Genomic DNA, 14,238 nt, shown 5'->3' on the forward strand with positions numbered 1-14,238 from the left:
ATCTGACGACAGAGTGGGCTGTGCCCTCGGGGCGAGGGAGCTCTTCCCTTCCCCTCAATGACTGCATTTGCTCGTGCAGTACACAGCAGCAGCAACAGTGTGGTGCTCTGGGTCTCCAGCTCTGCCCGGCAGACGGATCTGCAGCTCGCTGAACATCTGCAAGCCAAGTTTTTCATGTTCTCCCGCCTGTGAATGCTGCCCAACTGCGCCGGGAAAATGGGCACAGGGGATTATCTCTGCATTGCTATGAGCGGAGGGGCGCCGTGGGGCTTCAGGCTGCAAGGGGGCAAGGAGCAGAAGCAGCCTTTGCAAATCGCCAAGGTAGGAGCATGACAGAAAGATGTTGTTGGAGTTTTGTGGGCACGGATGACAGGAGCACTTGGTTTAAATCCATCCTGCTTCCAGGGAAATGGTGTGGATCTTGTTGTGATGCTTGTTTGAATTTGCTAACGGGTTTTGCAGAGATTCTACAGGTGCTGATTCTGTCAGTTTCAATAAAAAAGGATTATTACTTTTGGGTAGCTTGCAAATTTTGTTAGATGCTGAATGTTTCACTTGTGACACGATGTGTGCCTTTCAGCTCCTGTTTGCCTCTCTCTCTGGCTCTGAGTGCACTCAGCACATCGCAAAACTCAATCTCATATTAGGAAATGCTGCTTCAGTCATCTATTTATGATAGTTTTTCTACTCTGGTCATAGAATAAATACAGTTTTATCATGAGAAAACGTTCTTACTATTTTGGGAATCCTGGAAAGCATTACACTGACTTATCTCTGGTTTTGGAAAGTTATCCAGTCTCAGAAGCAGCTTTAATAGATGCCAAACATCCCCTCTTATATTTCATGAGCAACGCTGAAAATTACTGGACACTTTATAAATTATCTGCACGTATAGAAAGAGGGCAAGACAGACAGTATAAGTTGACAATAAATTAAAAATAGGAACTGGTAGTCCCAACTTGCAGAAATAATTTTTCAAAGGTAGTTTTGTTAAAAATCAGCGCTCACTCCAGTGCAACAATGAAGATTTGTCATGGTTATTAAGGCTTATGTAACTGTATGGAGCTGCATTCTGTTCCCTTAGACAAGAGGGACAAATTTTGTCCAGAGCTCTGAGCTCAGCAAAATACCACTGGCTGAAACAGTACAGGGACTGATCATCATCCCATGAGCTCTGCCTAGTTAAACCCAGGAAGAGAGTTTAAAATGTGCCTTATCTCCTTCCAGGATCTGGGTAATGCACTACACTAAGTGTGTTTGACTTGGGTATGGTGTTTTCCATCAGTAGTTTACTATTTTAGCTGTACCTTTCTCAGGCTGTCAATACACTTGGTTATTAGTTAACTTTAATTACTGCATCAGTCAACTTTTTCACAAACAGCAGAAACAATAAATCGACCTCATTTTATGGGAGAAGGTACTTTTTAGCTTCTCTGTCAAGAAAAGAACATCTTTCACTATTCTTTTCACTTATTTCCAGCCTATCCTATTAATCATATCCAGTAACAGAACTGTGATTTATTGAGGGTCTGAATAATTTTTCTCATTTCTGTTAAGTTTTTTGTTTGTTTTTCTATGTGTTACAAAACTTGAAAATTTTTCACTATTTTCCTACCAATGGGCAACTGTTGCTGTGCAAGTAAAGCCTCTGAGAACAGATGGCAGTGGACTCCTGCCATCTAGTGAAAACTTGTAGCTAGAACTTAAAAATGGAGAGCAACAGTAAAAGGCAAGGGGCCTTGATTACATAAAATCAAAAGTAAAACCCACAAGATTCTGACTAAACTTCAGTTTTCCTGATAAAAATGGTCGATTCAAGGGTGGGTCGTGGTTTTTTTTTTCCCTCATGTTCACATCCTAGACTGGGCCATTTAAGCCTGGGTACTAAAGGCTGGGACTCGAGATAGCTGTACCTTACTTGAATGCATTTTCAGTAATACATAGCATTTTCTAATGGGAAAATCCCCAGGAAAATATGCTCACATTTAGAAAATAATAATATGCATTTTTAGGAAAAAACTCACAGGTACAAGTTTGTTTTCCTGTAAATGAAAGGGAAAGCTCCAGAGGGGTTGCTTACCTTTGTTAGAGCAGAGGAAAGGGCACTCAGGTACTGGTCTTGAGTGGAGAAGTGATTGTGATAGAGATCTGAAGTGGAGAGGGATGTGAAATAAAGAGAAATGAGATAATCCATTAAAATATGTCAGAACACAAAATTCCCAAATTCACCCTACCTACTATTTGATAAAGGAAACATATTGCTTTTAAAGCTGATGGGATAAGTCACTGCCACTCACCGCCAGGAGCAGCTTTTACCATTTTTTTAATGCATTTTAAAATAGTTTTATTACATGTATAAAGAATATGTAAACCACCCCCCTCTGCCTAGCTCCTAAAGCATAAGTTCAAGTAGCATTCCCACTAAAATCCATGAGTTTTGCCTGCAGTATAAATTATTGTCTTCCATTACCATGCAAAATATTAATGGAGAGATAAAGACAAACTTTTTACCAAAAAATATCTCGGTACTTTTTCACAAGTACTTTTGCAGATAAAACAGGCAATTTTCATCAGCAAATAATTTTACAACCACTAAATTAGATTCAAGACCTTTCAGTAATTTTTAAGTGTGAGATTGCAACAAATGGATTTTTCTGAAGTATGAGAAAGTATCATTCTGCTTGTCTATTTCAAACCTTTATTCAATACATAAATTTGACTCACTTTCTGTAGATGTATAAGAATTTATATTTATTTATATTTAACAATTCTCCTCCTCTAAACCCTGTCTCTGTACACCAACTTACTTTGTGAAGTCCAATAATGTTGCAAATAATTAATGAAAACTTATTTTCGGTTAAAAAGAATTTGCATATTCTATATACTGTTGCAATATAAAATAAAATGCTATGTCCAAAGAAAGTTATCTAATAAATGGATTTTTTTTTAAAAAAAAGTTTAATCATGACTCCAAAGATAAGGAAAACAGTGGTTGTATGTATCCCTTAACTAAAGCATGTCAGTGCTGTCCTGTAGGATGGCTTTCCCAAAGCAGGAGATGGGAAATCTCAGTGTAGCAGTGACCCTAGAAGGATAAGTATTCAAGGTACATAAAAGCTAAGCAATGCATGATGTCCTTTTACCATGAGATATATGAAAGAATATTTTTGAAATGAGTATTATTGTGGTTTTTCTTGAAAATTTCTTTGAGGTTTTTAATTTAAAATATATAGAAAATAATGGCTGATTTTCTGAACTAGTATTTGAAAGAAAGTCCTGTGACTTTTCCTATGAATACTTAACAAAAGTTAACAGTAAAGTTATATCCTTAAAGAAGCATTTATTTTGTAACAGGTAATTTAACAGAGTTGTCCCATAGATGATTTAGATTTATATTCATCTACAATGTGACTCTATTAAATCATCTTTGCAAGAGAGGTAGATTATTCTGAGCATATTTGTTACCTGCACCAAACAGTAATTTAATGGACTCGCTGGTTTTATCTGTCAAAGTCTTGGTAATTCACGTTTGGGAACTTAACCAAATAGTTCTAATATTTAAGGGAGGCAAGTTGCATGACTCTGACCTATAAGCACTTCAAGGGAAATCTAGACCAGTGTCCTAAAAGTAAAAATGAATGGTTGCTTACAAGGAGGCTTCTGCTACTGCTTCCCAAATTGTAGCTTTACCTTTGGCTCAGTAATGGCATGTGACAACTGGCTGCCTGGTCATTTTAGACTTGTGCCCTTGTCCATCAACATGCTCAGATTTCAAGCCTCAGTTTCATCATTTTGGATTCATTGCAACCTGAAACAGAAAGTGAAACTCAAAGACTTGGGAATAACCTGAACCAACAGCGTGAAAAGTAATATCTGAATATGATTATTGAACACTGGATGTAAACAGAGGTGGACTATGTCATGGTAGTTTCGATTTTTCTCTGCATTTATCCAAAATACTTGACACATACAGAGCAACAACAAGAGCTTTTCATCAAGTTGACCTCTACACTTTGTCTAGTGGAAAAAAAATAAGGAGTGAGAGATGTTAGCACAGTTATGCTTTGGATCCTGAGGTAAGGCAAAACACGCCGCTGTCACATACACATGTGGAATGTATATATTAGCAAACACTTGGTCTGCCCACAAAAGACATCACAGCTGCTGGGTTGAAGGAAACCTTTTTTAAGTTGTCATACTCCTAAATTGTCACCCTGCCTGCTCCCACTTGCAGGCAGGTAAAGGAGGTTGGTGAAAGCAGGATCTTCCTCTCCACCACTGCTTGCAACTGCATTTCTCAGCAAGCTGGGGGAAGGCTCAGCACTGAGCTAATACCACCCTGCTGATCCCACTGAGTTTGTATCACTTGATGTCTTAAGCAGGATTTGAGCACAACTTTATGCAACAGCAATCAGCAGAACAAGTCATATTCAAAACGTGCTGTTTGAACTTTGGCAGCAAAGGAGGGGAGTTTAGAGTCAACCTACATGATTTTAAACACAACTTGCCTTACTTGGCCTGTATTTAAAACTGTTTGTTTAAATTTGCTGGCTAATACATTTCCAAACATAGTTTGTTTTTGCAGCCTGGACAGACTCTTATTCTCAAATTCACCCTTCTGACCATCTGACACAGCTGGTATTTGCTGATATTCAGAAAACCCTGTAAGGCATATTTACATATTCTTTCACACAAGCAGTTATGTGGAAGATTGTGGGTTTATCTATCTTTTCTGGAGAGGATTTTGACTGTGTTACAAAGCCTTGACCCAATTTAATAACCAATACATTTTTGCACGTGTTTAGATGACATAGTTCAGCTTGTATTTAAGTAGATTATCAAACTTCCATTGACAGAAGGGAAGAAGCTGGGCTTTCTGGAGCTTAAGTTAATTTATTTTGCAAAACAGAGGAACAAAGTGAGGTTCCTCAAATCTAGCTAAAATAGACCACTGTTAAATAACTTTTTTCTGAAAAATCTGCTAGTGCCAGTTGGAAAGATAATGAAGAAAAAAATCCATTCACCTTAACCAACAAAGGTTTACATGTTCTTCTAAAGGTTAGGGCTCTGTGTTCCCTACTTTCAAGCTTTTGCATTCCAGTCATTGTGCCAGTGGAAATGTTTAGCACTGGAGTCCCATCTAGTTGTTTAAAAGCTGCAGGCTGAACTAGCACATGAGTGTATAGCCCATTTTGGATATACAGGACTACATACCAAGCTGCTCTTGGCATGCTTCCCACAGTATTTAGCCAAATACAAGCATGTTTTGGATACATGGTATTATTCATTTGTGCTTATTTCCAACTGATGCTTTTCCAGCTCTCACGCTAGGCGAGTTTTCAATGGAATAGAACGATCACCATAATTCACACTGATTTAAACTAAACAAACTCAAAGAACCAAACAGTGTATTCCTACTAAATTAGATTAGCTGCTTTGTATAGAGCTTTGCATAATTTTGTACTTTCTTTGCTGGAAACATTTAAAATACCCTGCAAGACATTATTACTTGTCATTGTTCTGTATTTTCTGCCATGGCATTCTTATTGTGAATGTGAATGTAATAGTAAGACTTCTGGCCAAGTTCACATTAAAATATCACAACAGGAAATATTATTTACAGAGTCCTCTAGGATTGTGTCTGATTGTTTAAGAGGACACAGCTAACAATTTATGCATATCATGGAAGGCTTTTCTTTCAAATGCAGAACTCAATGTTCTTCCTATTTGCAGCAGAAATATTTAGAGCAGAAATTACTTTAAGGGACCATATTTCCTAAGTTAAATGCTTAGCACTCTATAAAGAGAGAAGGATTAGCAGAGATAGCTTCAGCTTTAAGAGGAACAATTCTGTGCATGGAATTAGCTATGGACAGAAATGATAACATTTAGACTGCAACCAGTACTCATGAGCACTGGCTGGAACAAAACTGGCAGTAAGAAAACTCCTGGATATCAGCTTGAAGGTTTTAAATTTCAAACCTAATGTACACAAGTTACACAGTGGATTTTTTTTCCCTTTTCAGTAATTTATCCCATCTGCACCATTTCATTAGAATCTGTAGGCCATAGTCAGTAGGAATTTTAGGATCAGACTAACACACATTTAGACTGGAACATTTCAGTATGCACCAAAATCAAAGTGCTGTGTTTTGGTTACTTGCCAATACAACCTGGTATTGAGCATCAAGGCCAAAAATCTTCGAAACACCTCAGGACCTTGCTCTCAGCGGAGGGCTAAGAACAGTGAAAAGTGGCTGTCTTATTTGTGGCTTATGTGGAAGGTAAATTCTAATAAAAACCTGACTCTAAGCTTGCCAGAGACAACAGGCATAGACCCCGAGCTCTCTACAATGTTCTGCAGTCCTGGGCACAGCATAAACGATCCCTCTATTATTTAGCAGGGAAACTGTCTGCAAGTTGTCGTTCTACTTTACAGAAATTGACTTTGAATCTTTTAAGGATCTTTCTTTGTTTTACATCTCTTTCCTACATCTGGGACTGGGCACTGAATGCATGGGTAACCTTTTGCTTCAAAAGAATTATGTCATCCTGGACTGAGTAGCTGAGGAATCATTATTTTATGAACTTGCCTTTTTGCAAGTATATTTTAGAAATATGGTCCTATTTAGGAAACTGGATGCTTTGGGTTTTGAAGCATGTTTTATATTACAACTCATTAGCAGAGGAACTGGTGATGGGTCAAAACTATGAAGAAAGTAGATAAACTGTGGTGTTCTATACTTCTGATTTCATTTGATGCCTTTCTCCATAGCATAAACATGCCACGTATGGCATAAATTGCTGCAATATTGAATTTCTAGTAAGTTTCTGAAATAAAAATAATGTAGACACCATCTGTCCATTGTGGCTCTTGACAGCAACAGAAAGAAAAGCAAACAGAATGACAGGGGAGCATAATTCACTAAGACTAAATTTGCCTTTCCTAGCACTCTCTGCCTAATACAGGAATATCAGGAGCTGTTTGTTGTCTGATGGCAAAAAGATGGCAAAGCTGAAGCCCTCTTTTAAAAACCTAACAGTTGAAATTTCACTAAAGGAAGCCTCAGCAGAGGAATTGCTTTTTAACCCATGAACTCATTGGGAGCTTTGTCATTGACTTCAAAGGGCAAAGGATTGGACCTTAGTATGTATAATATAGTGCAGTTATTTAATTGGAAGCAGATATCATGAATAAAAATCCTCATTGGGAAAAGTGTAGGAGATTTTGTTATGGACCTATTTAGTACAGATTTCTGTGTCTAGCAGAAGTAATTTCCTTCTAAGGAACAAAAAATCACCTTAGACTTTGGGGCATTGTGATAACACGATTATATTATGCAATTTTTATTCAAGTTATTTGGTAATTATTTGATATATTTCTTTTCCCATCTGTTTTGGAAGTCTGTATGAGGACAAGGATACTTACTTGAGCTGAAAGCATTTCAATCTGCTTATTTCTAAGAGAAAGAAATGATTGCTAATAGTACAGAGTAGACTGGCATCACTGGAAACTAGAAGCCATAAATTAAAGGACTGATAACGTATCAGTGTAAGCTAAGGAAAAACTTTAGGCAGTGGGCCTCAGTTGCAAATGTTTACTGGTTGAAGGCACTCCTTGTAACTGCCCTCTCACTTGCTTTAGCTCTGCCAACAGACTGACCTGGGTTGGATGAATGGTATTCCCTAAACAATTTAGATATCAGGGCTTTGCTAACTCACCTCATTTTGCCTGACAGCTCAGGCAGCACTGGAGCAGTTTATCTGTCAGGTTTGAGGTGCAGAAACCCCCAGGTGAGGAAAGGCAGGAGGAAAGGGAGAGAAGTGCCAGGCAGCCTGAGGGGTGACGTTTTCCAGCAGGCACAGGTGTGGCTGGACAAATCTGTAACTCCCTGACACACTCACCTTGTAGATTCTCCAACAGTTTAAGTGGCATCCCTTTGGAAAGGCTCTAAGGTCCTGCTTGTCATCTGTAAGAAAAGCACCTCCGTGGAGAATTGTGCAACAGTAACTGCAACTGTTGTCTGTGCCTGTGTAGTAGGAGGCGTTCCCAAGATGTGCTGCCATCTGTTGTCATTATATTGCAACAATTCTATTGTCATCACATTGCAAAGATTCCATATTGCTAGAGTTTGGTACCTCCTTGATGTTTCTTGTAGGCAGCTCCTCCAAGCACTGACTCTTCCTTCTTCTCACAGCAGCCAAGTGACTCCAGTTCCCCTCAACCAACCAATCCACTCTTTTATAACACTCTCCTTATTGGCTACAGCTGTGGCCTGTTAAAGTCAGCCCTGCTCCTGATCTTCAATAATTAACCCAGCTGCAGCTCTTTAGGGGGTAAGATTACTCTCTACACTACCTTTATTTACTTATATTCTATCCCCCTACAGCTATCAAGGGGAATCACATAATGAGTTCTGACATCTTTATTCATCCACCACCACTGAAACAGTCATCTCTCTACTTACCTCTAAATTCTCATCTTCTCTGCCAGGAATTCTTGTTCTGCTTTCTCTTATCATTCTCTCTGTAGTACTTCTATTTAAATAGAAAAGTACAGCTACTTACTTAAACACGAGTTTCAGTGAATTCACTGCAAATGGTGGGAAAAAATGCCACTGACTTCAAACCTTGTTATTTGGTTAGAATAGTTCCCATCACTTCCACTGATTTTCCTTTGGACTGAAAGAAACACAGAAAACTTTCTACTTTCATGAGCTCTCTCAGCACAGAAATCTCTGAACTACTAGAGCTTAACAGATGTGGCTGGAATAGAGTGATCAGCATTTTGTTCCACAAATTACATTTTCCTATTCTACAGAGATCACTTCAAAGGCCAGCTGCTATAAGGCACTGATTTAATTACAGGGGATGCATATGGAAGTCATCTGAAAGGGATAAATAGCTTTCTTTATTATCATATATTCATAATGACCTTTCTGCATGCTGAAATAATACTTGCAGGATGGATAGTCTAAGACTCACTGGCAAAATCCTTCAAATTAGGAAAAACTATCATTAAGCATGAATGTTATAAGCAAATTCCAACATGTGATACCATTTAATGCCTAAGATCCTCATGAAGGAGGAGCAGCTGTTAGACATCATTCATAGAAAAAGAAACCAAAGTTTCAGAATTGTTGGCTTCCCAAAAAAAAAAAAAACAAACCGATATCTAGGAAATTAGAAGTGTTTCACCTAAATTGTCAGTCAGTGGAATAAGTATATTATATACATACTTTATATATATATAAGTAATATAATATAATATATGCTGATCAATATAAAATAAGCCATTCACAGAAGTGGAGAGTTTCATTATAGCATGCATAATAAGATTACATAATTGGCTTTTAAACAAAACTTTAGTTTTAAAAGTTTATCTCATGGTATTCATACTATTAGTCAAAGTCAGTCTTGAGATGCATTGTGCATTTTTGGGGGTATCTGAGGGAAAGTACCTGACATTTGAAAATCACAACAAGGACACTGTTTCCTTTGGAGCCCCCCAGTCTCTTTGGTAAATGAATTTGAAGTGTGCCTTTAAGTCCACTTTAAATAATCACCTTTTCATGATATTGACACTATTGATTATCACTAGATGGTGCTCTTCACAATCCCCAAAATCATAGGTAAGTGAATGTAAAGACAGTTCTACCTTGGAGAAGTTTTCATGCTGAAAGTATTGTTTGGCTCAGCTCCCCTCAGACCACATGGCAGAATTAATGCCCTCAGGAAAATTTGTATATAAACCAAGTCAAGAATCACAGAATATCAAATTAATCAAAATCTTAAGGTCAAATTAGTAATTCCAAATCTTCCTTTCACTTCTACTTATTAGTCCCTGCACACAAATAAAATGTAATCCCCTTAAGGGGGGGCTCCATAAGTTTGTATCAGGCTTTGACTTGTGGTTTCATAACACTACAGTTAGGACAAAATTTGATCTTACAAAACAAACCTGACAGAAATTATTTCAGTCGTATTGCAGAAGAAGGAAGCAGCTGTAATCCTTTAAAGAGAAAACAAAAGTGTTTCTGCACCTGACACCACATTATAAACATTAAATAGTAATATTACACACAACTATTGATTACATGCAGTGAAATAACAATTAAAAAGAGTATGAAAAACATTATCTCAAACCTCAGTTCCTTGCAGCCCAATATGATGACAGCCTGAGCAGACAGGGCTGGGAGCCCTGGAGGTGTAAGAACTCTCCCAGGTCTTGCATCCAATTTAAAACAAATTTTGAGCTATATTAAAATGGTGTTTTTAATAAATTCCTCATTATCCTTTCTCTGCCCTCACTTTTAGTCATGACTTCAGTCTGTAACACTAGCTCTTCATTTTACTAATTTGATTTACAATAGACTAACATGAAGTACACCAAATCCAAGACTTGCCTCATTGACCAGTATTGGAAATCTACCTGAGTTTTGTAGCCTAAGCCCATTTTTACTCAAATAGTTTAAAATTAACAGATCAGTAGTACAGGTGTGATGGGACTAAATTTTTCATGGTTGAATCTTCCTTTCAAGGGCCCCGATGCAGCTCCTAAATGTGCTACATTTTAAAGTCAGTTTCCACATCCCTAGGATAACGTTACCTAAGCATTTCTGATTTCATGACACAATTTGTGACTACAGAAGGGGTTTGACTTTAAAACCTCTTGTCATTCTGTTTCAGTTTTCTTCCTCTATATTTACAGGAACATTGAGAAACAATCCAATGAATCTTAATGTAGTACAAGACCCATTAATGCTTCTTTTTCTGCACTGGCAAGAACAGCACAAAGGCTACAATAATTAAGCCTGAGGAGGCAGTGAGGGTTGTGGCCTGTCATTTTTTTAGAGTTACACTCTGAACAAACAGAGCACTGAAATGCACGGCCTGACAACAATAGTACCCAGCCCTGTACCAGCCTCCTGGGTCACTCACTGCTTGTTTGCTTCCAGGCCTGATTTGCATAAGAGGCCTGGAAAAGTTGCAGAGGCTGGGAATTAGCACAAGTTGATATGGGGTGCTAATTGACTCAGGCAAAAACTAAAGATGCACTGACCTGTTCAAATCAGACTTTTATTCAGGCTTCTGGATTCCTGCATCATCCAGTGCTGAAGAATTCAACCCCGGCATGGTTCATGAGCTGCTGGGCCCTGGGATAAAAATAGACAGGCAGAAATGGGATCATGTTTTAGCATAATCAGCTGAAACTGCAGAGGGTGGGAAGGAGCCCTTCCTCTTGTAGGAAATGCTTTCTTTTTGGGTGTCTTGGGTGTTGCTGTAGGCAACAGCATGGCAATGGAGCTCACCTAAAATGAGAGCCAAACCAAATCTTTCCCCAAAATATTTTACTGCTCTAGACCCAAACACTTTTTTAAAGGCTGTAAAATCCTCATTGTTCCATGTTTGTGGGCAGGTATGGTCCATCAAGAGGAAGGAATGTGATTTATTTCAGTGACTGGATCAAATGTGCCAGATGCAGACCCAGTGATGGACAGCTGTAGGAGTTAGCTATTGCCTCAGCCCTATGCAGCGCCTCTCCTGTCTGATAAACACCTAAAAAGCTTCTTCCAATAGCTGTCCATCAGATCATTATGAGAAGAAAGGTATGTTATGAAATCCTCTCTGCTTTTTGAGGTCTGTAGTACTACAGAAAGCAGTGCCCACCCATGGGGATTCACGTAATTTCATGTTAGACCTGTATGTCCCTTAAAGCAAAAATTGCACTGTTTAGCTTAGTTTAAAAGTTTTCATGAACTTCTGTGGATTTCTTCAGTTTTATATTTGCAAGATGCTCTCAGGCCAGATATTTTCATGTGCTTGGGTTTCCTTTTGGACATTAAACTTGGCTCACAGAGGCCTTTTGTACCTCTAGTTTCTCCATTATTTGAACACATTTCGTCCCACCCTAAAGCAGTATCTCAAATACAGATCCTGACACAACTGCACTTGGCTGGTTTTGACTAGTTTCTTCCATGCTAAAAGAATGTACAATCCTTTCCATCACAGTGACATTAAAATGCTTTTGCAATTAATTGCATAAGTTAATAAGAAAAAGGTAAGTTTCGGGGCAAAATAATAATGAGAAAAGGAAACTGGACACTGATTCTAACAGTGAATTTAATTTATGGAGGTGCTGGCCCCTGACATCTTTTTAAAGACTAACAATCCTTTAAAAGTGTGCTTCCCAGAGAAACTTGAGGAGATACTAGCAGTTCATATAATAGGAACTTTCTCTCAAAATTTTATTAGTAAGAGGTGCCAGCAAAGTCTTCTGAAGCAATCTGAGTCAGTTTATCACCTTTTAGGTGAAAAAGAGCACTGCACATGTTCACATTCCTATTCAGTTGTTTAAAAGGTCACTCCTGATCTTCAGTCAGTTTTTAAATTATTCCTTACATCACCAGCATGCTGAAAACTGTGGCTATAAGAGTTTCTCAAAAAGCTAAAATCAGTGCCATAAGATAAGGAGTTATACAACCTATCAATTTTCAATGTACGTAGTAATTTGAATTGTTGGGAAGCACTTGCTCAGGAAACAAATACAAAATTATGGAACCCATTCACATATAAATGTCTTTTCAGTTAATACCTGTGCCTTCACACATTCCTCCTGACCTCTACTCCTTGTGTTTGGTGCTTGGCATTTGGGAAAATGCTGCAGATCAGGGCTGACTTGGTCATTACCAGGGGCTTCCTTACACTCTTTGGAAAATTCACCCTATGCTGTATTGCTGAAGGAACATCATATTGCCAGATGTTCCTTCAGACTGCTTTTTCTCCCAGAAATAAGCTCTGAAAGCAGCACAGTGCATTTGAGGGGGGAAGGCAGTGATGTCCATTTCCTCTTCTGCTTTTGGATCCTGTTTTAAAGTTACTATTTGACCCTTGCTGGGATTTGACACACTTTCCATAGGGAAAGGTCACACGGAGGATTTTGGATTTGTAGCTGCCATAGCCTTAATTTCAGAAGCACTTACGAAAGGTGCCTCTTAATTGGTACAAGATGCAGTTATTTGTTGCTTTCCTATGCAGTTTTCAGCCTAAAAATCAAGTCCTGAGGATGTGGTACTGTTTAGGATTTAAACATAGTAAAGTTACTTGGAGGTTCCACAACAATGCAGCCGAGTCAGATGCATAATTTAATAGTTGAAAAATATGCAAGAGATCTTGGAGCAAAGTTGGAGCAACAGTAGCCACACAAAATGAGAAGGGATGCTGCTATGCTAGAGTAACACAACTAGGGCTATCTGGAATATTTCTATGACCATGTTGGGGTGAAATCTGACAGCAAGCAGTTTTTTTATGGCCACGTGTTAATCTTCTTGGGCAGGATGAGTTATTAAATTAAATCCTCAAAATAAGCAGCTCTTTCATGTGCACTTATATTTTCCAGATGTATGATACAGTCAAGATTATCCTCTGCATTTGCATGTGCTTATTTCTTTTGTTGTTATTTTTAGAAAATTCTTTAAAATTATTATTATTCTTACATCTGAGTAAGATTTGAAAATATTTTTTATTTTAGTCTCATAGCATTTTCCTGTTATGCTTCTTAATCCTTATTTCTATTATTCAAAGTTTTGGAAGAGACCAGGATTTAATTTAATGAAGCAAGTAGGAATTTTGTCCTAGGTTTCACTCATTTGAGGGATTCAGCAACATCAGTAATATTTACCTGTCACGTTTAGCAGTATGGTTTTATAAAAATTACATCCATGCTCAAAGTAAGAGCTGTGCCTCAACATGAATAATAGCACTTCAGTTGGTGATGTTTTTCAAGGCCCTTCCTCCTTGACAGAAGCAGTGTTGCAGAAAGTCAGCACTGTGTGTTCAGCACGAGGCCGTTCCCTGCTGAGTCCATCCCTCAGTGATCCTGGCAAGAAACGTGCACCTGCAGGTTCTGACCCTCTGCAGGAATCTCACTTCTAAAAAATACTTTAAACTAAGCTTCCAACTCATGCCCATGATCTAACGGCATCAGTTACCCTGCATCCCCTTGCTCTGTGAAAGGTTTGTTAGGAAAACATTCCTACAGCTCCCAGAAGGAGCACATCTGGCTGGGCTTGCTATAGGATCGATGCTTTTCATCTTCTGTCTGTGGAACTGCAGCCTTGACTTAGCAAATGTCTTAAAGCTGGCACAGATCTTAGACAAAGACCATGAAAGTATTTCAGGATCTATCTGGGATGAGAGATGCCATATTATGTTTGGGTTAATATATAAAAATAATAA

The 14,238-nt window shown here is 38.3% G+C and overlaps 1 protein-coding gene across 3 annotated transcripts in view; it reads left to right on the forward strand.

Moving 5' to 3' along the window:
* Positions 1-216: 216 nt before the first annotated feature.
* Positions 217-14,238, forward strand: part of SYNPO2 (synaptopodin 2) — a 75,419-nt gene continuing 61,397 nt past the window's right edge. For all 3 annotated transcript variants that reach the window (XM_066548917.1, XM_066548919.1, XM_066548918.1), the window contains exon 1: positions 217-321. In XM_066548917.1, the coding sequence (XP_066405014.1) occupies positions 217-321 (105 nt within the window). The remainder of the gene's footprint in view (positions 322-14,238) is intronic.

This window comes from Molothrus aeneus, chromosome 4, assembly GCF_037042795.1.
Source record: "Molothrus aeneus isolate 106 chromosome 4, BPBGC_Maene_1.0, whole genome shotgun sequence".
In the NCBI taxonomy this organism is placed as follows: domain Eukaryota; kingdom Metazoa; phylum Chordata; class Aves; order Passeriformes; family Icteridae; genus Molothrus; species Molothrus aeneus.